Source organism: Vigna angularis, chromosome 3 (assembly GCF_016808095.1).
Source record: "Vigna angularis cultivar LongXiaoDou No.4 chromosome 3, ASM1680809v1, whole genome shotgun sequence".
Lineage (NCBI taxonomy): Eukaryota > Viridiplantae > Streptophyta > Magnoliopsida > Fabales > Fabaceae > Vigna > Vigna angularis.
In genome coordinates this window covers 644,420-670,704 of record NC_068972.1, presented here as the reverse complement: position 1 = coordinate 670,704, position 26,285 = coordinate 644,420, and the positions used below count along the sequence as shown (strand labels likewise).

At 31.7% G+C, this 26,285-nt stretch overlaps 5 protein-coding genes across 5 annotated transcripts; 2 read left to right on the top strand and 3 right to left on the bottom strand.

Moving 5' to 3' along the window:
- The first annotated feature begins 668 nt into the window (after nucleotides 1-668).
- Nucleotides 669-3,366, top strand: LOC108326022 (chalcone--flavanone isomerase). Its single transcript, XM_017559248.2, has 4 exons — nucleotides 669-849; nucleotides 954-1,112; nucleotides 2,596-2,819; nucleotides 2,930-3,366. The coding sequence occupies exons 1-4, from the start codon at nucleotides 717-719 to the stop codon at nucleotides 3,104-3,106; spliced, it is 693 nt and encodes a 230-aa protein (XP_017414737.1). The 5' UTR covers nucleotides 669-716; the 3' UTR covers nucleotides 3,107-3,366.
- A 3,270-nt stretch (nucleotides 3,367-6,636) lies between these two features.
- LOC108325856 (chalcone--flavanone isomerase 1B-2) lies at nucleotides 6,637-9,189 on the top strand. The gene is made up of 4 exons (XM_017558954.2): nucleotides 6,637-6,773; nucleotides 6,947-7,102; nucleotides 8,550-8,773; nucleotides 8,870-9,189. Exons 1-4 carry the CDS (start codon nucleotides 6,683-6,685, stop codon nucleotides 9,050-9,052), a joined length of 654 nt encoding a protein of 217 aa, XP_017414443.1. The 5' UTR covers nucleotides 6,637-6,682; the 3' UTR covers nucleotides 9,053-9,189.
- Nucleotides 9,190-9,625: 436 nt separating this feature from the next.
- On the bottom strand, nucleotides 9,626-11,006 carry LOC108325855 (chalcone--flavanone isomerase). The gene is made up of 3 exons (XM_017558953.2): nucleotides 10,638-11,006; nucleotides 10,139-10,362; nucleotides 9,626-9,967 (listed from the first exon to the last, which is right to left on the bottom strand). Exons 1-3 carry the CDS (start codon nucleotides 10,897-10,899, stop codon nucleotides 9,779-9,781), a joined length of 675 nt encoding a protein of 224 aa, XP_017414442.1. The 5' UTR covers nucleotides 10,900-11,006; the 3' UTR covers nucleotides 9,626-9,778.
- Nucleotides 11,007-13,741: 2,735 nt separating this feature from the next.
- LOC108325857 (cationic peroxidase 1) lies at nucleotides 13,742-16,322 on the bottom strand. Its single transcript, XM_017558955.2, has 4 exons — nucleotides 15,451-16,322; nucleotides 15,010-15,201; nucleotides 14,733-14,898; nucleotides 13,742-14,297 (listed from the first exon to the last, which is right to left on the bottom strand). Exons 1-4 carry the CDS (start codon nucleotides 15,685-15,687, stop codon nucleotides 13,885-13,887), a joined length of 1,008 nt encoding a protein of 335 aa, XP_017414444.1. The 5' UTR covers nucleotides 15,688-16,322; the 3' UTR covers nucleotides 13,742-13,884.
- Nucleotides 16,323-18,197: 1,875 nt separating this feature from the next.
- Nucleotides 18,198-22,353, bottom strand: LOC108325854 (protein RDM16). Its single transcript, XM_017558951.1, has 6 exons — nucleotides 21,755-22,353; nucleotides 21,112-21,399; nucleotides 20,516-20,971; nucleotides 20,227-20,421; nucleotides 19,682-19,842; nucleotides 18,198-19,306 (listed from the first exon to the last, which is right to left on the bottom strand). Exons 1-6 carry the CDS (start codon nucleotides 22,289-22,291, stop codon nucleotides 18,424-18,426), a joined length of 2,520 nt encoding a protein of 839 aa, XP_017414440.1. The 5' UTR covers nucleotides 22,292-22,353; the 3' UTR covers nucleotides 18,198-18,423.
- Nucleotides 22,354-26,285: the final 3,932 nt, after the last annotated feature.

Here is a 26,285-nt window from a genome sequence, read left to right as displayed (position 1 = left end):
ATATAAAATCAAAGATCACGAGAATATTAAAGGAAAGTGGTCAAATAATTGATTAAGTCTTGGAAATTTATTTTCTCAAAATTTTCAAACCTATTGTGATGATGACATAAATTAGTGAATTTTATTTAATGATTAAATAAAATAGTTATTGAACTAATAATTAACTTGTTCATTAAATAGTATACTCCAAGTTTATACTTTTCACATTAACGAAAGTTAAGTATATTTTAAGTTTATTATTTTGAGAACGTTTTAATTAAAACTTGTCAATATATATATATATATATATATATATATATATATATATATATATATATATATATATATATATATATATATATATATATATATACTGGATATAAATTAATTAGCTCTACAAATATTTTCTGATATTCAGTTGGAATATGCATCGGCAAGATATAATAGAAATGTCATTTAAGATAATTTTTGTTATAAAAATGTTAAATTAAAAAAAGTATGGGATGGATAAATATGTGAAGAGCATAAAAAGATGAAAATTGAATAATATTAATAAAAATTCATTTAAAATATGTTAAAAAATATTTATTTTATAAAATTAGTTTGTAGGAGGAAATTTACATTTAAATATTTATTAATTTTTATTTTTAGTCGACATAGATTAAAAGAAAAAGAAAAAGTTTATTACTGGACATAGGCGTCCCTTCCTATATAAGTTTCTGCATTCTTGCATTGTCATGCCATTAACAGAACAGAGTTTGAAAATGGCCACAGCACCGACGATCACCGACGTTCAGGTGGAATTCCTCCACTTCCCTGCGGTGGTCACTTCATCGGCCACCGGAAAAACATATTTCCTCGGCGGCGCAGGTTCTACAACTTCCTCTATTTATGTATAATATTCTGTGTATTTGAATTGACCTATATATATATATATATATATATATATATATAAGAGATGAATTATGATGCAGGGGAGAGAGGATTGACGATTGAGGGGAAATTCATAAAGTTTACGGCCATCGGAGTATACTTGGAGGATAAAGCAGTGGCATCACTCGCCGCTAAGTGGAAGGGTAAGCCTTCAGAAGAGTTGATCGAGATTCTTGACTTCTACAGAGATATCATCTCAGGTGAAAACCAAACTTTTAACTTTCAACTTTGAATTTTGAATTTTGAACTCTGAATTTTAAATTCTCAATTCTGAATTTTGAACTCTGAATTTTGAATTCTAAACTCTGAGATTTAACTCTAAACTTCAAACTCTCAATTACGAATTTTGAACTCTGAATTATGAATTCTAAACTCTGATATTTAACTCTAAACTTACTTTAAACTCTGAACTTTAAAGTGTAAGCTTTGAATCCTTAGCTCTGAACCCTAATCTTGAGTTTTGAATTCTGAGCTCTGAATCCTGAGCTCTGAATCCTGAGTTTTGAAGGATTCTGAGCTCTGAGCTCTGAGCTCTGAGTTCTGAATTCCGAACCCTGAATTCCGAATTCTGAATCCTGAATCCTGAATCTTAAACTTTGAACTTTGAATCCTGAACCCTAAATCATAAATCTTGAATCTCAAAACCTGAACTCTGAATCATAAATCTTGAATCCTAAACCCTGAATCATGAACCTTAAACCCTAAAAGTCGATATAAAATTGTTTTTGTAAATGATGTGAGTAAAATGATTCGATTTGATAAGTTAGAGGAAGTTGAAAAGAACAGTGTAGGTGAACAAAATGAATTAAACTAAATTACAATATGCAGTAACTAAAAAAATTAGTTTGTGTTGACTTATGTAAAAAGTAATTTAAATGAACTAAACTACTTTTTTTTATCAAACTACACTAAATTGTATAACTGCTAATTTACTAATACTAATCGATAATCAATAATTTTATTTATTTTTTAAATTATAAACTATAATATATTAAAATTATATACAATAAAATAATAATCATTAATTTTATTATCGGAAAATTCAAAATTTATACGAAAATATTTCTTTTATAATATATTAAACACACTATGTCTCATTAATCCTTTTTCATGTATAAAATAATGAATGCATACAATTTATTAAAAAGTAACGTTTATTTAAAATCAATAATATAAAAACTTTAAAATAAAGTATAAAATCAAAGAATTTACAATTAATTATCTTACCTGTATTAGTTGACGAAAAAACATTAATTAAATTATGCATCAAAACATAATTAAATTATCTTAACTTAACTCTTATTTTAATTATATTACTTGATACTTTCTATTTTAATATTAAAATAAAAATATAACTAAGAATCTTACTTAAAAACATTAAAAATGTTAAATATTTAAAAATATTAATTTTTTAAACAAATAAAAAATAAGTTAAGATTGATATACTTAGGTTGGATTTTCGATAGAATTATTTATCTAATTTACGTTTTAGGAGAAAATGAAAATGGAGGAGTGATAGAAAATTAACTGCACTAAAAATATAATAAGTTTAGTTTTTAATTAAAATAGATTAATTTTTTTTAAGTATAAAATCGTACAGTTTTCAAATAATTTAATATATTTAAATTATTTTTTCCCGGCGCTAGGGTATGGTGTTGAGACGTGTTTTTATTGTATTTTTAGGACCCTTTGAAAAGCTAATAAGAGGGTCGAAGATTCTGCCATTGACTGGCACAGAATACTCAAGGAAGGTGATGGAAAACTGCGTTGCACACTTGAAGTCTGTTGGAACATATGGTGATGCTGAAGCTGCAGCCATTGAACACTTTGCAGAAACCTTCAAGAAGGTCAATTTTGCACCTGGTGCCTCTGTTTTTTACAGGCAATCACCGGATGGAATCTTGGGGGTCAGTCTATTTCTTACTTTACCTAATTTAGTAATAATTCCTACGTTAAACATGTTTTTGTTCCTTTGAAATAGTTGAACAATAATGTTTTGTTTTATGAACCCTTACAGCTTAGTTTCTCTGAAGATGCATCGATACCAGCAGAAGAGGCTGCAGTTATAGAGAACAAAGCTGTATCGGCTGCAGTATTGGAGACTATGATCGGAGAACACGCTGTCTCCCCTGACTTGAAACGCAGTTTGGCTTCACGATTGCCTGCGGTATTGAACGACGGCATTATACTCTGAAAATTGAGGATCACACATTATGAACTCGAGTTTTTCAAATATTCTTGTTTTCCATCATCTTCTGCTAATGTATTTCTACTGCTTTATCAAATCAATAAGATCTGAGTTTGAGTTTCAACGTGTATACGTTTTATATGTGTAATTTAAACAGCCTTCTCCAAACCAAAAGATGGTTGTGATCAGTCAATGAAATAATATGAATATGTACGGATTTTGTACCATGTTAGCAATAAATAACAGAGATTTTCTTTTGATGTAAATGACGGAGAATTAGAAAATTAAGAAAATGACCCAAATAACTGTCATGGAGAATGCATGGAAATAATTTGGCATAAAGTAAAAAAGTATTGGTTACACACATTAATATTTATTATAAAAAAAGTGATTATAAAATAATAGATTTTTGTATTTATAAAAGATAAGAACAAAAAATAGTGTAACTTTAAGTACATTAGTATAGATCTCTAAATAAATATTAAGTACAATAGTATAAATGTTAGGAATAATTTTATAGTGTTAAAAATTTAAACTCTTTAGTGAATCTATCATACTTTATATTTTTTTTCCATGTACGTCTTCATCTCATGCTTTAAGATTATGTTTCAAGGTCATCTGATTATATCAGAAAATTTAATCTAACTTGGCAGCTTGACAAGCCAGGTTGTAAATGTCAACCTGTTTTACATTGCCGGATCAACCTAATTTAACCTGTTTTTTGTAAACAAAGTCATATCAAACTTAATCATGCTAAGTTACCGTGTTTTATCACTCCTAACACATAGACATCTCAAATGTATTATTAGATATTAGTGAATAATTGAATAATAGGTAGAATAATATCTTTAACAAATAATAATTTTTTTCAAAATATATTAATATGAGTTTGATATTATATTAAGAAATAAACTTTAAATTCAACTACATATCCTCTTTATTTAGACAATATAATGTGCTAAATATTTATATAGATAACATTAAATTTTAATAAATATTTCTAAAACTTAAATTTTGAACTAATTTTTTTTATCTGTATAAATAATTGTCCGAGAGAATCTGTTATGGAGATAATTCTTTAGTCTATATGTACTCTTGGGTAAAAAATATCTTGTCGCTGTGGGTGAGAGTAGACAAATCCACTTCTTTTGCCAGTTGCCACTACAGTCCTTAGCAATTTTTCAAATCACGACCAGTTGTGCTGCATAATATTCAAAACTTGTTCTCATGAAAACAAAAAATCATTTTCACTCCGAATTTAGATCGAGAAAGAAAAGAGGAAATAGATGATAATTAACATGCTGACATCACTGGCTGCTTTTTAAATTATTAATAAGTCTATTTTTTTTTCTTCTTCGTTTTTTATATATTTGTTTTGTTTCTATCATCTATTTTTTTCCTTCTATTTTTTATTGTTTCTTAGTGAATCACAACACCCGATAACATTTCAAGAATGAGTTTGAGTGAAATTATTATTTTATTTTATGTTTTTTAAGATTAAAATTTTACATGTGATTAAAAAAAAATAGAGTTAAATATGTTTTTAGTCCCTCAATTATGAAGTGATTTTGTTTTTCGTCCCTATTTTAAATTTTGTAGGCTTTCATCCCTCTCTTTAAAGAAATAATAATTTTTGGTCCTTCAAAACTAACATCGGTAAATTTAATCTGACGTGTGTAACGGTATGGTAAAAATTGAAAATATGTAAAAATAGTCTCAACTGGCTAACGACCCTCCTCCCTCTCTCGACCTCCACCCTCGACACCATCGCCTCTGCCTCGGCCTTTCACCTCAGCCTCGCCGCCCTCCACCGCCCTTCGGCGACCTCCGCTGCCCTCCGCCACCTCTCCGGAAAGCCTCTCATCCTCGTTCTCTCCGTCTACAACAATCTAGTGGGTCGTTCTTCAACTATTGTAAGTTGTTTCGCAGAAAATAAAAAACTTCTTTTATTTCTTCGTTAGCTGAGGGAGAAAATCTGGAAAAAATACTTGATTTTTATCATACCTGAGGGAGAAAATCTGGAAAAAAGGGAAAATCCGACGCCGTCCAATTAGTTTGGGAGCTCAACTCGGGCTTCTTATTGAAAGTGTGAACAAAGACTTGATTTTTATCCTTGCTTGACACTTGAAGCTGCTTCACAAAAACAGAACTGGTTGTAATCAAACGGGATGAGGCAGGACCAAGCAAGATAAAGGAATCCCTGTAATACCCATTACGGAGTGTTGCTGAAACTGCAAAATAAAAACATAGAGAAAAAAGGAAAAAAAGAAAAAGGCAATGCGTTAGAAAGAGTGATGAAAGGAGGGAGGGAAGATATTTTTCGGGCAATGCGTTGGGACACACTTGGGATATTTTTCGGGCTGCAGTTCTGATGCACTCTTGGCACAGGTGGTTGGTAACATCGCCACGACACATGAAGGAGATGTAAATGGTTTCCTTGCCGTCTCCACCAACCGATGTGGTGTTGAAGAATAGTGCAGTGGTGGCATGGGAAGATAGGGACGGGAGGAGGGTTGGGAGGTTGGATTCGTAGGTGCTGTTTGGAGCGAAGGTTTTGTTGCTTGAACAACTGTGATTCAGGTAGTAAATTTCAATGGCGTTGTGATATGCGTGGATGGGTTTCTTCTCTGGAGCGCGATTTAGGGTTGAGTTTTGTCATGGTTGGCGACGGCGGCTTGCGCGAGAGGTTGGTGGTGGCGGGCTTGCCTGAGGACGAAGTTGAAGGGGAAGATGGTGGTGAGGAGGAGAGAAGGAGAAGAGGGTGGTGAATAGTGGCACACCATGAACGTGGCACAAGATTACTGTGAAAGCTGGTATCATGTGTCGCAGACCGTTAGCCACATCATATTAAATTTAAAGGTATTAGTTTTGGAAGACCAAAGCTTACAAAGTTTAAAATAAAAAACAAAAGCAAAATCACTTTATAGTTGAAGAATTAAAAACATATTCAACTAAAAACATATTTAATCCATAAAAAATATTAGTAGAGTGGCTGATACTTTTTTATTAAAGTGTTACATTTTTTAATTTATCTTGAATGAGATTTCGGTCCGTGGAACAATAAAATGATATTTATTTTTTCTAGCAAGATAAGAAACACAAACAATAAAAAATATAGATAACTGCTAGCTATTAATAAAGAAAAATAAAAATGCACAATGATTCTTTGACAGACACAATGTTTTTACACCAATTTATTATTATTCACTCTCTCTTTTTTCTTTATAAATATAAAAAATTTAACCTTATAGTGAATTATAAAATGATAATTATTAGTAGTCCTAGTTTAAAATATCATAATTTTCTTGAGGCAGTCTGGGTCAGGAGTTGTCTCATTTGACGGGATAGGTGATTATGTTATTTCACTACCAAACCACAAATTATATTAATTTAAAAGCTCGTGATCCATTTTTTCTACCATCAGTTTTTTTAATTAATATTGATTGAGTAAAGAGATTGGTTTGTTTAAAAAAATGTAATGAGAGTTGAAAAAAAAAAATGAACCTATGGCTTCTATATAAAGCATCTGATTTCTTGAAGAAATCAGAACACAAACAACACTCTCCATTTGTTGCTCTTACAATGGCCACAGCAGTCACTGTTGAGTTCCTTGAATTCCCTGCGTTTGTAACACCTCCTTCCTCGACCAAACCCTATTTCCTCGGTGGAGCAGGTCGATTCTATCATGTTTTTCATCATTTAGTATTGGTTTATGTTTTAAGATTTTATTCTTAAACAGATTCTTAAAAAAGACAGACATGTTTTTGCAGATGATAGTCTCAGTTTTTTACATGATGTGAGATAACAGACAAGTTACCATCTAACATGCAATTTGATTTTGTTTAGGAGTTAGAGGGTTGAATATTGAAGGAGAGTTTGTGAAGTTCACGGGAATTGGGGTTTATTTGGAAGAGAAAGCTGTTGCATGGCTCGGTTCTAAATGGAAGGGCAAAAGTGCAGCTGAATTGGAGTCCCTTGAGTTCTATAGAGATATCATCAAAGGTCAAATTTCATCGTTGACTTATATGTTACTCATTGTTTTTCTGTTCTGACATTTGAAAATCTAGATCCAAGTTTGAATATCAAGTTAAATAAATATAAGAATATAAGAATATAAGAAAGTTGAACGTAAGAAAGTTAAACATGGATAACAACGGTTGGGTATCCGAAGAAAAATAATTCATTGACTTTATTTATTGGATATTTGTTTAAAAAATATTTACAATTTTTTTGTGAATATTAGGAATATCTAATTTATTTTTAAAAAATTTATAAATTTTTAAAATAATATATAAATAAAATTACAAAACAAAATATAAAATATAATATAAATTAAAATTTTATTTTAATTAAGTTTAACCTAATAAATAATAAATAAATTTTTATTTTAATTAAATTTAACTTAATAAAATATAAATTAAATATTCATTTTAACTTTTTTACAAGAAATGGATACTTGCACTTCCTTGTAAACCACTTTTCCCAAATACTCATCATTAACTTAAAAAATATATTGATGTTTCCTCACTTTTTGATATTTGAATATTTTTTTTAATACATTAATATATTTTGAAAACACACTACTAAAAAAACCAGTGGAGAAGTTAAATCGGAATTGTACCTTATATTAGTCAAATTCTTTTGGGTGAGAAAATTGGATATTAGTGAATCACTCATTCTTTAATCCAGGTCATTGGTATTGTGTCTTGTTAATCTCCTTCTTCCAAATAACTATTATTAACTTCAAAATATATTGATGTTTCCTGATTTTGGTATTTGAATATATTTGAATATTATTTTTTTAATACATTAATATATTTTGAAAACACTACTAAAAGTTCAATGGAGAAGTTAAATTTAAACTGTATCTTATATTAGTCAAATTTAATTGTCATCTGTCTGCATCTTAAAAATATTGAATTCCTTTAAGTGTATAAGAAAATTAGGTAGTAGTAAGTTACTCATTCTTTAATCTATAACCTTAGAGAGTTTGTGTTGGCCTTTTTGAAAGAGTAGTTAATGTGACTGTAATTTTCTGAGCTTATAATATATTAACTCTTTTACTATGAAATTATTGGTTCAAATTTAAATAATTTCTTAGCACATGCATTAAAGACAACCTGAGACTCAGGATTTTGTCTTTTATAGCCTTTTTCTTTTTCAATAGTGTCATTCTTGAATTATACAATTAGTTTTGTTTGATACATTCAATTCTGTACATAAACTCAACCCCATTATTGTAAGTAGTTCAGATTGAAATGCTCTGTCTTCTCTTTTATGTCTTTATTCGTGGTAGATATTCAATGAGATTTTTTTATAGTTTGTTGTTGATTTTTATAACATGTACAAGATAATTTGAATCTCGTGTCCAACCATTATATTCTTGTATACGATTGAATTATTGTCACTTCATCATTTACAAAATTGTTGAATGAATGTGTCTAATCAGGTCCCTTTGAAAAATTCATTCGAGGGTCAAAGGTAAGAACATTGGATGGACCTGAATATGTTAGGAAAGTATCTGAGAACTGTGTGAACTTTATGAAATCCAATGGAAGTTACGGTGAAGCAGAAGAAAAAGCTATCGAGGAATTCAGATATGCATTCAAGGATCAACATTTCCCACCAGGTTCAACTGTTTTCTATAGGCAATCACCCACTGGAACATTGGGGGTTAGTATAGTCACCAACTGTTTGTGGAATTGCATAGTATAATGAACCTGTGCACACATACAGTTTACAACATTTCTTTTCTTCCACAAATTGCAGCTTAGTTTCTCAAAAGATGAGACGATTCCAGAAAATGAGTATGCAGTGATAGAGAACAAAGCACTTTCAGAGGCAGTGCTGGAGACTATGATTGGAGAGATTCCTGTTTCTCCTGCTTTGAAACAGAGTTTGACTACAAGATTTTATGAGTTTCTGAAAGAGGACAATTCCAAGACTGAGTGAAAACTGAGAAATGCATGAGATATACAATGTTGTCTCCTCAGCCATTGGTGGTACACTTCCCGTGTTACTCTTAATCTAAATAAATGTATTCATAATCTGAATAATGTAAACCAGACATTCGTAATCCTTTTTTTTTATACTATTGTTGCCCATTATCGCGTAATCACTTTCATTGAAAAAACAATGTTCTTTTTGTCCATTCTGTTTAGTATATAATTTTTCCTTCAATTTATTAATTTTTGATAATATATGAGATGGACCTGATCAAACTACTATTTTTAGCACTGCCATGATCTTCATTTTCATCACTCTCATCATTATGCATTATTAAATTATTATAAAATTAAACTTTAGGCGCATTATTACTTTACATTTTTTTTTCCTTTTTTATCTTATTCTTCTTTAGCCAACCCACGACCATGTCTCCCGAATAAAGTTGAGTCAATTGACATTTTCTTAAACTTATTATAAAGGTAGTCAAATTAAGTTGACTACTTTTTCACAACTTTTTTCATTCAAATTTCATGTACTGTTTGATTTCAATAAGCAGAAATCCTGAAGCATGCAAAACAGTTAAGCATAATCAGTTGATTCACAACGAAAAATCAAATACAACAATTCAGAACTTATACAACAAAGGATAACAACACAAGGAAAATCTGAAATTTCCCCTTATTTATTGGTAACACACCAAAGTGGTAAAGGATTTTCATCATGGTGATAAAATCAGTTATGAGATTCAGGGACACCCCCCTCTTTGAATAACTCAGATAATCTGGTGGCCAAACTCTGTTTTGCTGCAGGGGAGACGCCATGCTTACCAATCATCGACTCCAACACAGCCTCTGAAAGTAGTTTATTATCTATAACAGTGCTGGCTTCTTCTGGAATGGATCCATCTTTAGAGAAACTTATCTGTTTGCAATATAGATTTCTGATTAAAGAATGAAAAAAAAAACGTACAAATATTTCTAGAAACAACATAATGTGTAAGAAAAATAGATAAGAGTAGCTAATTTATAGGAATAACCATGACATGATGTGAAATCGATGCATGACAACAGCTAGAACACCATAATCACTAACCAATAATGATCCATTGGGTGACACTGTGAAAAGGATAGAGGAGCCTGGTGGGAATGTTTCGTCTTTGAAAACAGTAACAAACTTGTCTATTGCCTGAGCTTCTGCATCAGTGTATATCCCAAGAGACTTCCAAATGGCAACACAATTTTCTGCAACTTTCTCTGAGTATTGCTGCCCCGTCAAGGGTAAGATCATTGTCACCTGCATAAATTTCTCAAACGGCCCTGAACAGTGAACAGAACATCCTTTAATTTCTTCGCATTCACATACTGAAAACACATATCTAAACCTTACAAAGAGGTTCCATTACATGTTACAGCACATTTTCAGAACACTACAGCCACAATAGTCATATGATTATACCATTATTCAGAATATTTAATTTTAATACATGTAAAATTAATTTTTTTCAGTGAAAACAACTTCTTAATTAGATATAACAATTGAAAAGGAATAATGACCAGACATATGTATTTTCAGTTAGTAATAGGTTGATTACCTGTGACGATGTCTCTGAAGAATTCGACGGATTCCGTTAATTCTTGAGCAGACTTGGCGTTCCATTTGACGGAGAGAAGAGGAACGGCGTTAGGTTGGAGGTAGATCCCAATGGCAGTGAATTTTACGAAATTGTCTTGAATCTGGAGGCCCCTGACGCCGGCACCGGCGAGGAAGAAGGCGGTGGCGGAGGAGGGAGGGTTGAGGGTGGGAGGGAAGGTGACGTTTTCGACGTCTACGGCGGTTACGGAAGAGAGTGACATTGGTAAAGCAGTGAGTGAGTGAAATTGATATGGGTTGAAGTGTGTATGTAGGAATGGGAAATTTAAAGAGGGAGGGTTGGCGAAGGGTAGGTAAGAATGAGAAACGGAAGGTGGCGCCATCAAGCATTCAATGCAATCTTAAATATTCGGTCTAACTTCTTAACTTGTTTAAAAATATTAACTTTTTTGTTTGAATTTGGATTTTCTGATGGATTTTTTTTTGTTATTATTCTTCTGACATGCTTTCAAAATATTTCATTTTCAAGTTTTAACAAAATCCAATAAAGAATCTGAAGTCTTTTTATTCTCAATTACTTGAAACACAACACATTTCTCTTACCTAATCAGCAAAAATTCAAAAAAATAATTTCCTGATATCAGTAACTTGTTAATAATAGTAAAGTGGGTGATTAAGAAATTAGGCAGAAATGGCATATGGTGGCTGTATTAATGGCATAAAATGAATACTATCACTATATCTCTTTTAACGTTCTTCTTGTGTAAGGAGAAATGATGAGAATGAAGAATGTGTTAATTCATTATTTACATAGACAAAAAGGAGAGATGCTTTGTAAATATGGAAAGAAAAAGTAGAATTATGAGATGAAATATGTATAAAGATAAGTGTGACAAAGTGCGTTAATCCAATTATTTAAGTTTGGTTTGATGTTGATATGTAAAAAATAGGTTGAGTCAGACTGATTTATCAATTAAAAGTTTAGTTTGAGAAAATTTATTCATTCAGCTATGGTGTACTCTTAAATCATTTCTTTATTTTTTTATAGTAATTTTTCATTTCTTCTCTTTTTTGTATTACTCAATTAGATTTTAATGAATACTTCAAAATCAACAACTATTTATATGCTTATGTATAATTAGAAAATTAAATAAATTCATCTCAGTAGTTTCCGCATTACATACATAAATTACTTCGAAATTATCAATTATTCAAATTTATTTTATACTAAGTTCTTAATAAAATACAATACCAATCAAAAATTGATAATTTAATTTACAACAATTCTTTTTTCAATCATATCTAACTTTTCATTTACTTTTTCATTTAGATTTATTTATTTATTTATCCTTAATTCAAGCATAATCAATTCTCGTTATGATTTTCCTCTTTTATTTTTCTTTCTACTCCTACCACAACCGAAGCAAAATCTCGGCACTTTTAATATGGAGTGTGCCTAACATTAACACTACGTATAATGCTTTCCTTCTTAAGTAGTTCAATCAATGGCAAATTAATAAAATAATTTTTAATAAAATTATTTTAATTTTTAATTATATTTACTATTTTTTTTCTCAAATTTCTTTACTTTTCTTTAATTCGAATAACATCACTTCTCATTTTTTTTTTCTCTATTTTCTTTTTCCTTGTACTCGCTTCCCCCATTCAAACTAAGTTTTAGACAAATATTAACTTTTTAATATAGAGTGTGTGTCTAACACTAAACCACAATTATTTAGAAAATAAATTAAATATTTTCTTCCCTAATAATTACTTTTTATTCGAATTTCCATTCAAATGTGTATATTTTTAAGTGGCTATAATAATATGTAGACACGTTATATTCAGAAACAAAGAAAAAAAATATCAAATTCTTATGATTATTTACTTATAAATAATTTTATGAGCTAACTCGTATCTCTTTTATTGAAAAATTTACCGAGTTCATGCATTTCTCTTCTATTTAATCATTTTACGTATTGATTATACACACTAAAAAGTCAAAAGAATGCAGAGGTATTCTAATAACTTGTAAATTAAAAATATGCTCTTTTTCTCATCCATTTAAGGATACCATATAACAGGAAGGTAATTATAATATTTTGATAGATAGATTCAAAGAAAAGTTGGTGAGATTAACGACTTTCTCTCTCTCTTTTCTGATATTGTCTTAAACACATTTTTTCTTAATCTTTTTACATTACTCATCATTATCTATATATAGGTCATTAAAATTACATACCTTTTTGTTTTTAAAATTAATTTCTTTCAATGATTATGTTTTAGTGATTAGAAGGAAACACTAACTACAGGTTATTATGTTTTCAGATTGAAAAAAATAGAGAAGAGATAAGAGAAATTGTTTATTTGAATTCAGGGGTAAAATTTTCCTACAAAGAACATAACGGAGTTCAAATAGAAAAACCGTAAATAGTCTTGGAATTTGTCGTATACCCATGTTTAAGTAATAATATTTTGATACACATAAATTTTTTTATTTATTTAATACATTATTTTTTTACAAATATCAAAGTTAATTTTTTATAATTATTTGATTTTTATAACGTGTAAAATGAATGTGAATATATATCAGAAAGAAGTCAAAATCTTGTAATGTTTTAAAAAATGCCCCTCTATCAAGCAAAAACGCGTTTCTTCACAAATACACAAGCCTTCATAATACTAATATAATATAACCTAGAAAAGATCTTTCAGTGAATTTGATGATCTAGCTTCAATAATAAATATATATTTGAAGCCACCAAATATGCTTTGGGAAATTTATGCCATTTTTTAAGTTTCTTCAAAATCAAACACATGCAAGCAGTCACCCTTATTTTAATTTAATTTGTCATATATTAGGTTATATGCGTGAGTCACACTAAATAAAGGATTTTTTTGAATAAAATTTAGAGTCACGAAATTTACTTATGCGAGTGTCACCCAAATACACATCGATAAAATTCATATGACAAATATTATTCATGTTTTCTTTAAATATCACTTTCTATTCAAAATTTTAAAACAATAAGTTAACAAGTATCCTTAAATTTTCACAAACAATGGTAACTTCGCAATTATGATAATATATACTAAATCATTCACTTCATGAATCTTCATATATATGTTTCATTGATTACTTGAAATTCATGTTTCATTGATTACTTTAGTTAAGAAATTGCATTAGATTACAGTTGAAAGAAGAAGGCTTTATTTGATTGAATACATATAATTGAAGATGAAGTTGGTCAGGTTGAAGGAGGATTCACTCGGCTGCACTTTTTCCTGATCTCACCGTCTGAACCAGTAAGTGGGGTCATCATGCTCATCTTCAACATTGCAGCTGCGAAATCCTTCTTGAATTTTGCCATGTTTCTCGCATAACTAACTACTTGATCCTTTGTGGGGCTATTAGTTCCATTGACGCCGTTGAAGAGCTGTTGATCGGAGTGGACCAGACCCTTTTGCTGCAACAAGTTCTTGTAGAACGCATTGTCAAATTTGAACGGAGTGGTCGAATCGAAAGCACTTAAGTTGTCGTCACCACCTTCGAAGGGACACTCTTGTTGCTTTTCCTCTGCAAATGTCTGGTCGATGTTGCTCTCGTTGTAAATCCTCTTTCTGAAAAAACGACACCTCACCAGTCCTATTGAGTGACCACCTGAACCATCAAGAAAAGAAGTTTATCAAGATCGATACTTTATCGTGTTGCATCCATCGAGGAGGTTCACTAGACAGAAACAAACACATATGACTCCAATCATAATTGACATTACTCTTTAAAATAACATTAAGACTCGAATTTAACGTATCTTTCATTTTTATATAGGTTTTATTTTCTCATTTCTATCATATCGAATGTGTGACTCACACTCGAATTTTCAACAATCATCTCAACAAGCTATTTTGTATATGATATGTTGGGTCTACATATATGAGTTCAACTATATAAAGATTTACACCACAGAAAACTTTAAGACAACGAATTAATGAGTCTTTCAATGTATAATATTTTACTTTTTCATTTCTATCGAACTCGAATTTCCAACGTATCAATCATTTCAACAAGCTATTTTGTATATCAGTGGTGGTTTACCTGATAAAGTAACTAGTTCTTGGACAGTGAAATTTTTCTTGGCGAAAGCACTGGTGAGGCCATCGAGATCGAAAAAAGGAGCTGGTAAGTCTGAATTAGATTCGGCTAAACTTGCTGTGGTTGAATCTCTTCTGCCTAATGGTACTTCCCATCTTGGTCCACCAAGCTGAGATGATTTCAACTTATCTTAGAAATCACTTTCTTTTAATGCATGTCATTGAATTCTGCAACATATCTATGAACCTTAATCGAACAAGATAAAGTAGCAAGTACTTACTTCAAAAACAGCGTCTCTCGCAGCAACGGCTAAGATGTCTGCACAAGAGACAACACCTTGGCACATGTTCTCCAACTCTGATTTTATGTTATCAATCACATCAAAACCTCTAAGAGAGTTAGCATTTGGAAATGAATTCTTCTCCCCAGTGAAAGTATCCGTGTCGTCTAACAACACAGATGCATCACATCCCTGTAATACCAAAACAAAACAGATCAATGTCAATTGATTTTCTCTCAACCAACACACTCACTTTTCATATTCAGTGTTTATATATAAACTCATTCAGTTTGGAGAGTGATCATTATTCTAGACATTGCTGAATGCATATAGAGTATTAATTGTAGCTCATGCATGCAGCAATGCACCATGGAGGAATTATCTAGAATGTAAAGTTTTTATACGTAAACATGATGGTGTTGAGAGAGAAATGAGACTTGCTTGAACGAAGCAGTCATGGAAATGGAGTCGGAGCAAGGATGCCCCCATGCGAAACTCATTGTGCACAGCTTGTTTCACTCCTTTCCTTATGGTGGCAAGAGCACCAGGGCAACTTTGTTCATAGAATTTAGCAGATAACTGAGCTGAAGTAACCCCAATTACACATGCAATCAGAGTCAGACAAAGTTTTAGTTTGAAGCCAGGAAAAGACACACTGAGAGAATTTGTAGTGGCCATTGCAAAAGGCAAAGAATTTTAAGATTAATGGTTGTTGGTTATCATGGCCATGAAATGATACTCTTATATAGAAGTTCTGCAACATGATTTTGGTTAATGTAGCTATATGGTCCATATCTTCCGGGTCAATTGTGTATATATTGAATCATATCTGAGGAAGAATCATTTGACTAAAACAAATTGGAGGAAGAGACATGCAAAGGCGTGCAAAAATGATTGAAATTACGAAACCGTGTATAATATAAAGTTGTTAGTTAGCTGTATTGTGCTAAACATGTTTGACTTCATCAAATTCTTGCAGATTTCACTGCAAGGCACTGCATCTGCACTCAACCTATAAGGCTGGATCGATTCAAATATATGAGAAAAAAAAACTATAGTTTGGTTCCTACTTGTTGGGTTATGATCCCTTTGTCTATAATTTGGTGGCCGAAGGAAAACTATATAGAAAGCTTATTCAAACTTAGGAGAAAAGATGTACTTTGTAAGAAATAAGACATTGTTACTGTCATAGCTGGTCCACTCTCTTCTCGTTTGGAACTAGTCTGCCATTTTTTTTCCTGTTTAACCTTCTTCCCCAAGATCCCTTTCTTTAATATAATATATGCTAAGAAGTTCAATTAAGAAGTGTGAGTTTTATTCTCCTGAATAAAAATAGGAAGTTAAGCAATATATGAAAAATATTATAATTTTTTTTTTAACATTATGAGTTGAATGTGATATCAATATTTTATGAGTTAAATAATTACTTGATTTTTTTTATTGAAAATAGCATTAATTTTTTATAAAAATTTATAAAAATGTCTCTCATCATTTGTCATAAAAACATGTTAATTTTTATTTAGAAATCTGATAAGTTAAATTATTAGATCTTAAATTTATTGATAGGTCATCTATAGCAATCTACGCATATAATATTAGGAACTTATTGAAAGTTAAAAAAAAAAAAAAATTGGAACTTAATTGATTGGTTAATAAGTTTCTGATAGCATAACAAGCATACTTATATATGTGGACATATAATGATTAAAAATCAGTAAACTTATATTTAAATTTGCTCTTACATATCAGACAAAGTACGCTTCATAAAAAAAATAAAAGTGAATTGATTAAGTACGTGCTTATAATAATTTATTTAAAATGAAGACGTTAATAAAGGAAGAGAAAAAACCTCTTTTTTAAAAATTAGTATGAGCAAAATTGGAAAAACTGTAACTCTTAGTTTATAAATTATATACCACTTTAAGTATCAAATAACAAGAAACTTTGTTTTCCCAAAAAGGCTTCCTAAGCAAACATTTCAATAATCTTATTCCTAATAAAGAAATAATTGCAAATTTATAAAATTATCATATCATACACATTTAAAAGAAATATATACGAAAAAAAATTACGTTTGATTTAAATTATACCAAAATATAATTACTGGAAATAGTAAAAATGAAACCCAGCCCTATAATTCAAATAGATAATGAAAATTATTATCATTCAAATATAAATATATAGTCTGCACTAACTTGTGTCGCTTCTAATGTTTTTTAAGTAGATATATTCCCACCTTTAAGCTAGGTATCTCTTAATAATTACAGAGAAAACTGATATTCCATAATAAATGGAATTTAGTTAAACAAAAATATTTAATGCTGGTTGTTAAATCACATATTCAAGTGAAATGTAAAAAGATATCATAAAACTGAATTGATAACTTCAATTTTCATACCATTTGCATTTTGAAAAAACAAATAAAAATTAAGTGCAGTATCTTAGAAGTCGTCAGTTTTAAGCTTTGAAATGTATTGAAGCTAAAATTGGTTGTAAATGTTAATGTTTTTTCAGTTTCAAATATATAATATTTCAGTTTCTAGAACTTTGATATTCAAACTAGGAAAGTGACTTCATAGTTAGGGTTGTTGAGTAACAACAAGGGAAAATTTTGGCAGCCAATAAATAAGCGATGGTGGGTGGATACTGTAGATGGAATGAAAGTAGACCGTTAATTTATAATATTTCACTATCGTTTTTCAAAATCTCTAAGTCAGTGGCTAAAAAGTTAGAGGGCACCGGAATAGTTTTTTGTGGAAATAATTAGTGAGTGTTCACATCACAATTTGATCCAACTTTTGGAAATAAGTCATACGAATTATACAAATTCAAATAAACTAATCTCTTGCACAACAATTTGTCAGGTTACTAATTAAGCATTATGAAACTTCTTAAGCTATTTTTGATTTGATAATTGACAAAATAAATTAACATAATCCAAAATAATATAACTAATTCAATTATGATCAATCTGAAAAATGACATTTGTATAACTACCAAGTAATAGGCTGAGAAGTTTGAAGTTCAAAAAGGCTTCATTCAACTCAATCAACCAGCTACTTTTTCAAAAATCCCTCGTGCCACCTTCTATTATGAATAACGGCTTTTCAGTGGGTAATAGGGTATGTAGGAAGGGAGATCAATAAAATATTAGTATATCAAATCAGAGACATGGAGACATAAAGACATAGTCAAATCACAAAGGCTTCAAATTTAAGCAAATGTTAGCAGGCAAGCATTAACATATTTGACTGGATCCTATCCAAACCAACACGAAAAGGCTTACACCACTAATTGATCTGTCGTGTGTATTATTTTGTTTAAAACACTGATAAATGCAAATTATAGAACTGATAACTCACCAGAAGGCCTTATTAAGGCCAATAACGAAGAACAAAAACACTTTAAGACATGTCAAACAGCTTCATCGTCTACGTAATTCACAGCTAAGTCCCAATAATGAGGAACACCAGCATCCACAAAAACTTTACGGCCGGCTGCTTCAGTGATGCAATCATGAACGCTGAACTTATTGAAGCTGGGTTTCGCAACACTTCCTTGCCACACCAGAACACACTTATTGACAGTCTTATCATCATCTGAATCTTCATCTTCTTCTTTCTCTTTTGAAACTTCACTCCAATTAATACGCCTGAGCATAAGTTTCCCATACCTCTTAATCGACTTGCTTCCACCCTCAACCACAACAATACTAATACCATCGCAGATCACAGCACATCCAGTCAAACGGTTCTCTTGAGCATTAACATCAACTCTAAAGCGGGACTTCGGATGTGAGAGATCATTTATCTTGTAAAGAGAGACAAGAGTCTCCGGTGTATTTGGGTCATCAAACAGCTTCCTTTCTTTTTTCTCCCGCAGCTCAGCAGGAGTAAGCTTGCGTGCAATGTTTCTATCTATGTGAGCCTGTTCACGCTCAGCAGCTGCACTACGGACTTCTTTTTCAAGCCGAGTAGGATCTTGAGTTGCTTCAGTGCCAAGTACTTTCATTAAATTGCTAATCTTGACCTTTGGTTTTGGCGGTTCTATGACACCCTGTCTAATCATCTCCTGTCGATCCTTCTCCTTAGCTATTCGTCTTTGTGTCCGGAGTTTCTTCTGTTCTTGCTTAGTTAGTTTGAGTGGTTGAGGTGGTGGAGGGGCAGGCTCAGCAGGTGGTTCAATTGGTCGAGGATGCTCCACATAAATAGTCAACTTTTCCATTTTCAGTTTATCTTCGCCTATGATTCCATTGTCAATATCACCATAATTTCCAGCATGCAGAAGAGGCACGTCCCTGTTAAATTCAAATAGTTAACGGACACAATAAAATGAGACAATACCACACTCAAATAGATTCCCAGAGTCAAATGTTCATTGTCAGATTCAATTTACCAACTATTCAACCAGTCTGTTTTTAAACTACTCGACTAGTTTATTCCAGTTTGTCACATTGTATCTTCTTCTAACATGATTATAGTTATCATTATAAACAGAAATAAAAGAACACAAGGTCATAACTACTTGAAGTCTTAAACCAACCAAATACAGTATACTTGCTGAATCTAAATTGCTATAATTTGTGACATTCAAATAACACCCTAAAAAACAATCATGAACCTTTTATGAACGCAAATAGAAAGCTGCAGTTCAGGCTGTGTCATAAACTTACCACCATTCAATTTCTGGAATTTGGTCCTTGGGTTTTTCCTTAATTACAACTCTCTCTGTTATTTCTATTAAGTTTGGATTTATATCAGGAGCAGCCTTTGCCTTTGCCAACTGTGCTTGTTTGGCCCTGTGCTCTTTTGCTTGAGCTTCTCCAAATTTACTCTGCATAAGCCAAATAATAATGACAAAGCTGTCAAAGCACATACAAGGCAACTGAAAAGATTATACGGAACTACAAGAAGGGGATAGACAGGTAAAGATTACACGGAGCTGAGACACCCTATTAGGGGAGTCTGTCTACAGAAGCAGATATAGGAGGATCATGGGATGAAGCCCTGTAACATTGTAACAAAAAGAAATAACTAATAACTGACTATAAGTCATTGATTAGGTGGGTACTATAGAAGAAGCAATTGAATTTGGAATGGTGGTATCAGAATTGATCATTCTTGAGGAGAGGACAAGTCTCTCAAAAACCCGTGACTCAGTTTAACATGCAATCAACAAACAAAGACTTTTCTTTCTACTCATTTTCTGTTCCAGTACCTTCAATTTTATTGATTCAGCATCTCGTGACCATTTTCCTTCCTCCACAAACTGGAAATTCATCCTCTTCGGTCGCAGAAGCTTTGTTTTATTAATACCCATCCTTTCATCAAAATAAGGATCAGATTCAGGATCGATATCCAATACAGGTTTTAGTATTTCAAATGCGTCTTTCTTCTGTTTGTTAATGTTGACCTGGAATGTTATAAGACAAAGATTCTACAGTTAAGACAGGAATCCCAGAAAAGGATAACATGTATACGAAGAAACAACTAAGAAAACACCAGACCTTTAATGTGCTAAGGTTGCTGGGCTTAGTCACATTAACAACATTTCCATGTTCATCTATTTCCCGTCCCTGAGCATCAAGACGAAGAACAGGGGCCTTAGTGGGTTTCTGTGGAATGGCAACATCTGTTACAATATGACCAGGAAACGTATTTATTAGAGGAGCAAATTGTGGATCTGGATGAAATCCCAGCCTAGCAGCAAGCTCTTGAGCACGCCTGACAGCTTCAAGGTTGGGTACATTTGCAATACCAGTAGCGCTAGTGCCACTAGCAAGAGAATTTGCAAAAGTAGCAGGAGCAGTTGATGGGAAAATTGACATATTTGCAACTGGGCCCAGAGAAGTTGAGGTGGAAGTTTTTGATGTGACTCCAGCAATGGAAGAGGGCGCTGTAGATTCACCCTTTGAACCCAACTTTGAGTCTCCTTGCAAATTTTGGGTAGAACTCTTATTCAACTGCACAACCAAAAAGCATGGCAATGAATGCATTCGGAGGAACAAGCATAGCAACAACAAAATATATCAGTACCGTCTGGCTCTGGCGGCTATTAACGATAACTATCCAACTGACAATAAAATGTGCAACATTAAAGTACCTGAGGAATTTTCTTCAGTTTTTCTGCCAACTCTTTCTGTATTTGTAAAGCTTTCTTAGCCTTGGCTAGTGCATCAATAGAGAAGCTTCCGGGCTTTCCAGCAGTTGAAGACGGCCCATCTGTACTAGATTTTCCAGTAACCTCATGAGACCTGGTAATACTAACACCCTTATTTTCATTTGTGGTAAAATTCGAAGATACCTTGATGGGAAAAGAAGAAGAAGAAGAAGGGGTCAAAGATGTCTCAGGCACAGCCAAGGGTGCCACAGCAGATGATCCCAATGCACCCTGAAAGAGCAAGGATAAAACGCCAGTGAACGTATGTCCCTCTCCAAGTATTCCAACAGGAGCGATCAATTAACAGAAGATAAGGAATTAGAAAACACAGAACATAAACAAAATTCGCAATTAGGTAAAGAGAGAAAGGATCAAATTACATATCGATAGTTGGTTAAGTAAACTAGCAATCCCATTCTAGTTCATTAAGCAGTAACTGAAATCAGACAACTCTGTAATTTATTAGGCACACTATGGAACCAAGCACATTGCAATTCATCTATAACCAAGAAAACTAAAAGAAAATGCTGTGAAATATCAGAACGTTAGTTAAAAAATAACATTGACATAGGGGAAATAAGCTCACGTTTTGGACAGATGCAGCGTCTTCGAAAGAAGCAGAGGCATGGGAGCCATTGGTGACTTCCTCCTTGACATTGGCCTCAGGTATGCCCCCGATTTTATCATCACCGTTTACTTTCTCTTCTTGTTCTTCCTTCTTTACTTTATCCCCAAATTTCCTCCGTTCCCTCCGCTCGTCGGAAACCCTAATTTTCCTATCCTCGAAGTCTCTCTCCTCGCTGAGCTCCCTCTCTTTGCGCTTGTGAGAGTGCGAGGAGTGTCGCGGCTCCACCGAATCTTCCCTCTCCTCATCGCGTTTCACCTTCGACCTACTCTCTCTTTCTTGAACCCTATCCCTGTCCCTATCTCTGTCCTTGCTTCCTTCTCTGTCATGAGCCCTATCCCTATCTCTGTCCCTGGATTTGGGGTCGCGCCTGTGATGCCTGTCTGATCGATGATGGCGGTGGTCGTCGGAGTCGCGAGCGCGGTGGTCATCGGAGTCGCGATGGCGTTCGGAGTGACGATCTCTGCTTCTCTTTTCGGATTTGTCTCTGTCGTCCATTTCAGGGTTTGGATTGGAAGACGCTTCTTCTGCTATTGTAAATGGGTTTACCTTTTATTATACTTTGTACTATAATTCTATATTTATATATGAATTCTTTTCCTTTTTTCACAATATATATTAGCCTGAAATGAAAAAAAAAACTAATAAAATTTGCTCTGATGGCACGAATAGATTTGGTGGCGCGAAGTGAAAAAAAAAAATACATTTTTTAATTAAATGTAAAATTATCTCAATAAGTTCAATATAATTTTACCAAATGAAGTAATTTTTATTTAAATTCAAAATCGAATTTATTATTATTATTCAACTTACTCCTTTTTTTCATCTTGAATCAGTTTGTTAAACATTTTCTTACACGCCCTATTTATGTAAATTGTTCATTTTCTTATCAATGTTTACTTTGTCTTTATTTACATTAGATTATTTAAATCAAAATTTAATTTTTATATAAAAATATGTATACACCTTTTCAAAACTACTATGAATACAAGTATTTTAAATTGTATAATGCATTTTTTAAATTTTCTATAACAATGTTATGAAATAAATGGAAAAGGCTACTAACATCAGTATAAAAAATATAAGTGTAAAAATATAATGATAAGTATCATGTGTTTTTTATATTATTTCACTCTAGATAGTTGATGAATTTGTTAAGCCAAAAAGTCTGTTTGCAAACTGTTCTACTTTTGCATTGTTATAATCTATTAAAAATCCATTTATCTAATTCGTTTTTTATTTTGATCCATGTTTTAGATTTTTTTATCTCCATTTTATTTATATTTTTTTTTTAAATTAAAAAATTAAAATTGCAAAGTAGTGGAAGTGACAAAAATCAAAATGTTTGTTGTCATGTGAAACGACTACAATTAACTACATGGATCATTACGGTTGTTAGTGGGCTAACCCACGAGTGATGGGTCCAACAATCTGGAATGAATGTTAGGGTATTTATTTATGTACCTCCATACTTTCTTCTTGCACCTCTTTAAGCAAAGTGAAAGGACAAATTTGTCCTCATTTTTTTCTCTACCTCTCCCTTCACTTCCACCCCATCTTCTTCTTCACCTCCATCTGCATCCAAACCTCTTCCTCCATTGGCGTCCATAACCAATTTTCTTAACAAGTCAAATTTTAAGTTTTTCAAAATTTAAAGCCATTGATTACTCGAGCAACTGCGATGGATGTTCTAAACTTTCCCAGACTTTATTTTGGAAACTGGTTCCCCATGGATAACTATTAGTGCCACTTTAAGCCAAGATCATAATCCAATTTCCTTTGTTTCAAAGTAATTCACTCATTAATGCAGAAATATAGTATGCAGAAGCAATTTACTGATGTAGAAAAAAATACATATAAATTTATATTGTTGATGTTAGAAGTCCCAACTAAAATCAACTTCTTAACAACTTATTGTACAAACCTGAATGTAATTTTATATTATGAATTGTATAATTCAAAATATAATTTGTATTTTAGATTGACTGTTCAAATTTAAATTAGTGATTGTATAATTCAAAATATAATTTTATATTACAGATTATGTAATATAAAAAACAGAGCATGAAAATATATTAGATATAGTAATGATTGAATTCAGTCGTAAATTTTAATATGGCAAATGAATCCAGATACTGAATCTTGAAAACACAAGTTATGTCCATGAATCTGAAAAAGAATCTAGAAAGTTAGAGAATTATGAGTCTAAAAGTGATAAAAAAAAGTTCTTAACACACGGTTGAGGGTGGACCAACAAATAAAAACCTAATAATATATTTTCTTAACACTTAAACACGAAATCAAGGTAACTTTGCAAACACATTTCTTTATTTACTTTTCTTCCTTAATTACACTCTCTGACTTTCTTCTTCACATTTGACAATATCCATAACTTCATTCTTTTTGGCACGGCGAAAGGTCATTTTCTTTTTAGATAATGATATTTTAACAATATATTTTTGACAACATTTTAACATCATCTACGTGTGATTTTGTGATTGGTCCAAAATTACTCCTCAATCAATAACAATAATCATAAACACCAACATGGACTAATCACACAATGACCGTAAATGATATTAAAATGTTGTCAAAAAAATATTATCAAAATATCATTATTCTTTTTTTTTTTTTATTTGTATCGAGGGACTTTCAGTCCTTTTTTCTATATAAGAAAAAAACATAGTTAGGATCATTTCATATATGATTAAATAGTAACTTTTAAGTATTTGAAAAACGTTTAAGATAAAGTTTCGAGTACTCTATTATTATACCAAGAAGTGGATCTTAAATTTAATTTTATAAAATAAAGTTTTCCTCATATGAAAGTTACTGTGGAAAGGCACGTAAGTTATGCAACAGAAATAGGAGTCGAAATTGAACCAAAATGTTTGACCAGAAATTCTTACAGTATCTTAAAATATTACGAATTTAATAGATAGAAAATGATGATGTGATGAGTATCTAAAAGTATGTAATAGTGACTAATTTAGCACAACTTGGTTATGAATTGACGGTGGTGTGGAAAAAGAGAATCAGAGAAAAAGTTAGTGATAAGAAAAAGAAGGAGATTCCAAACACATAAAACAGTGACAGTTAACTAGATGACCAAACACCCACAGAGATAAATTATTTGAAGGAAGAGAAGGAGATAGTTGAAGACATTGAGAATGAATGAAGGATGTGTGAGCACATGCAGAAATTGCTGATACCCAATTTTTGTCTTGACTTTGAGTGCTTTACGTGGGAACGCAAGTCACCGGAGAGAGAAAGATTGGTAAGAGTTAGCTTGCAGGTTGGTAACTTTGGGATGGTAGCCCACCTGCATTAACTACCATGTTTCTGCTGCTTTTTTTTTAAGGTAATGGTTTGATACTAAGGTGGTCTCTGAGGCAAGTGTTCTGTAGGTTTAATATATACTTATCCATATATCTCCACACCCCGATAACTCTAAAAGTCATCTTAAAGAAGATATATTATGTGTATATAATTCTAAAAGACCTTTTATTAAAGAGGTATTTTATGTTTATATAAATTCATGTGTGTTTCTTAGTGGAATTTTGTTTGTATCCAACCGTAAATATATGTGAAAAACTTGTTTTATGGTTGAAAGTGAGAGTGAAAAGGTGAGAAGGTAGCAGTGTCCCTGCATTGACACCAAGGTTGACAAAGTATATGTAATCAAAAGTCGGTTTTTTCTTTCTTTAAGAAAGAAAGTGGTTAAAGTTTATTAGATCAGATCTGCAATCATATTGCAGTATCAAAGAGAGAGATTACCGAAGAAAAATACAATTTTAATTTGTAAAAGGTAACCAACCGTCACCTCTGACCATTTTTCAATCCCTGATGACGTTGTTGGACTTTGGCCGGCCATGTTTCTTTTCTGGAAGCCAACACAGAATAATGAAAATCTCAGTTTTTTAGGTTTAACACAGGGAGAACACAAGAAAATTGAGGGCAATTGAAAATGTTAATATAATTAATGCATCTAAGTATTTAAAAAATTAATAACAATAATGATAATTTGAAGGTAATGTAGTGTGATAATTTCGTTTTGGAGTAGTGTTGATGGTGATTCATATCAGTTGCACATATTCATCATACATTGACCACTGCCACCTTTTCCTCCGTTCCTTACCATTTTCTTGAGTCTTAGTTTCAAATTTTTCCACATTTGATCCAGGAACTGTTCGGCGTCATCCATCACATGGCGCCAAGTTTTACGCATATTTCTTGCCTACTTTGGTAGCTTTACGTGCACAACTTAGTAAATTTATCAATACAGTGAATGCATTTTGAAACTTTTTCCTTCTTTAACAAGAGAAGTAACCAAAAAAGTGTAAGAAAAATGTTCTTTTAATAACTTATTTTAACAACTTTTATACAAAATACTTGTGTAATAATTCGTAATTGATCTGTTTTAAATATATAAACCAATAAAATAATATCATATATGGTAAAAAAGTTGATAAGAAAAGTTCTTAATAATATA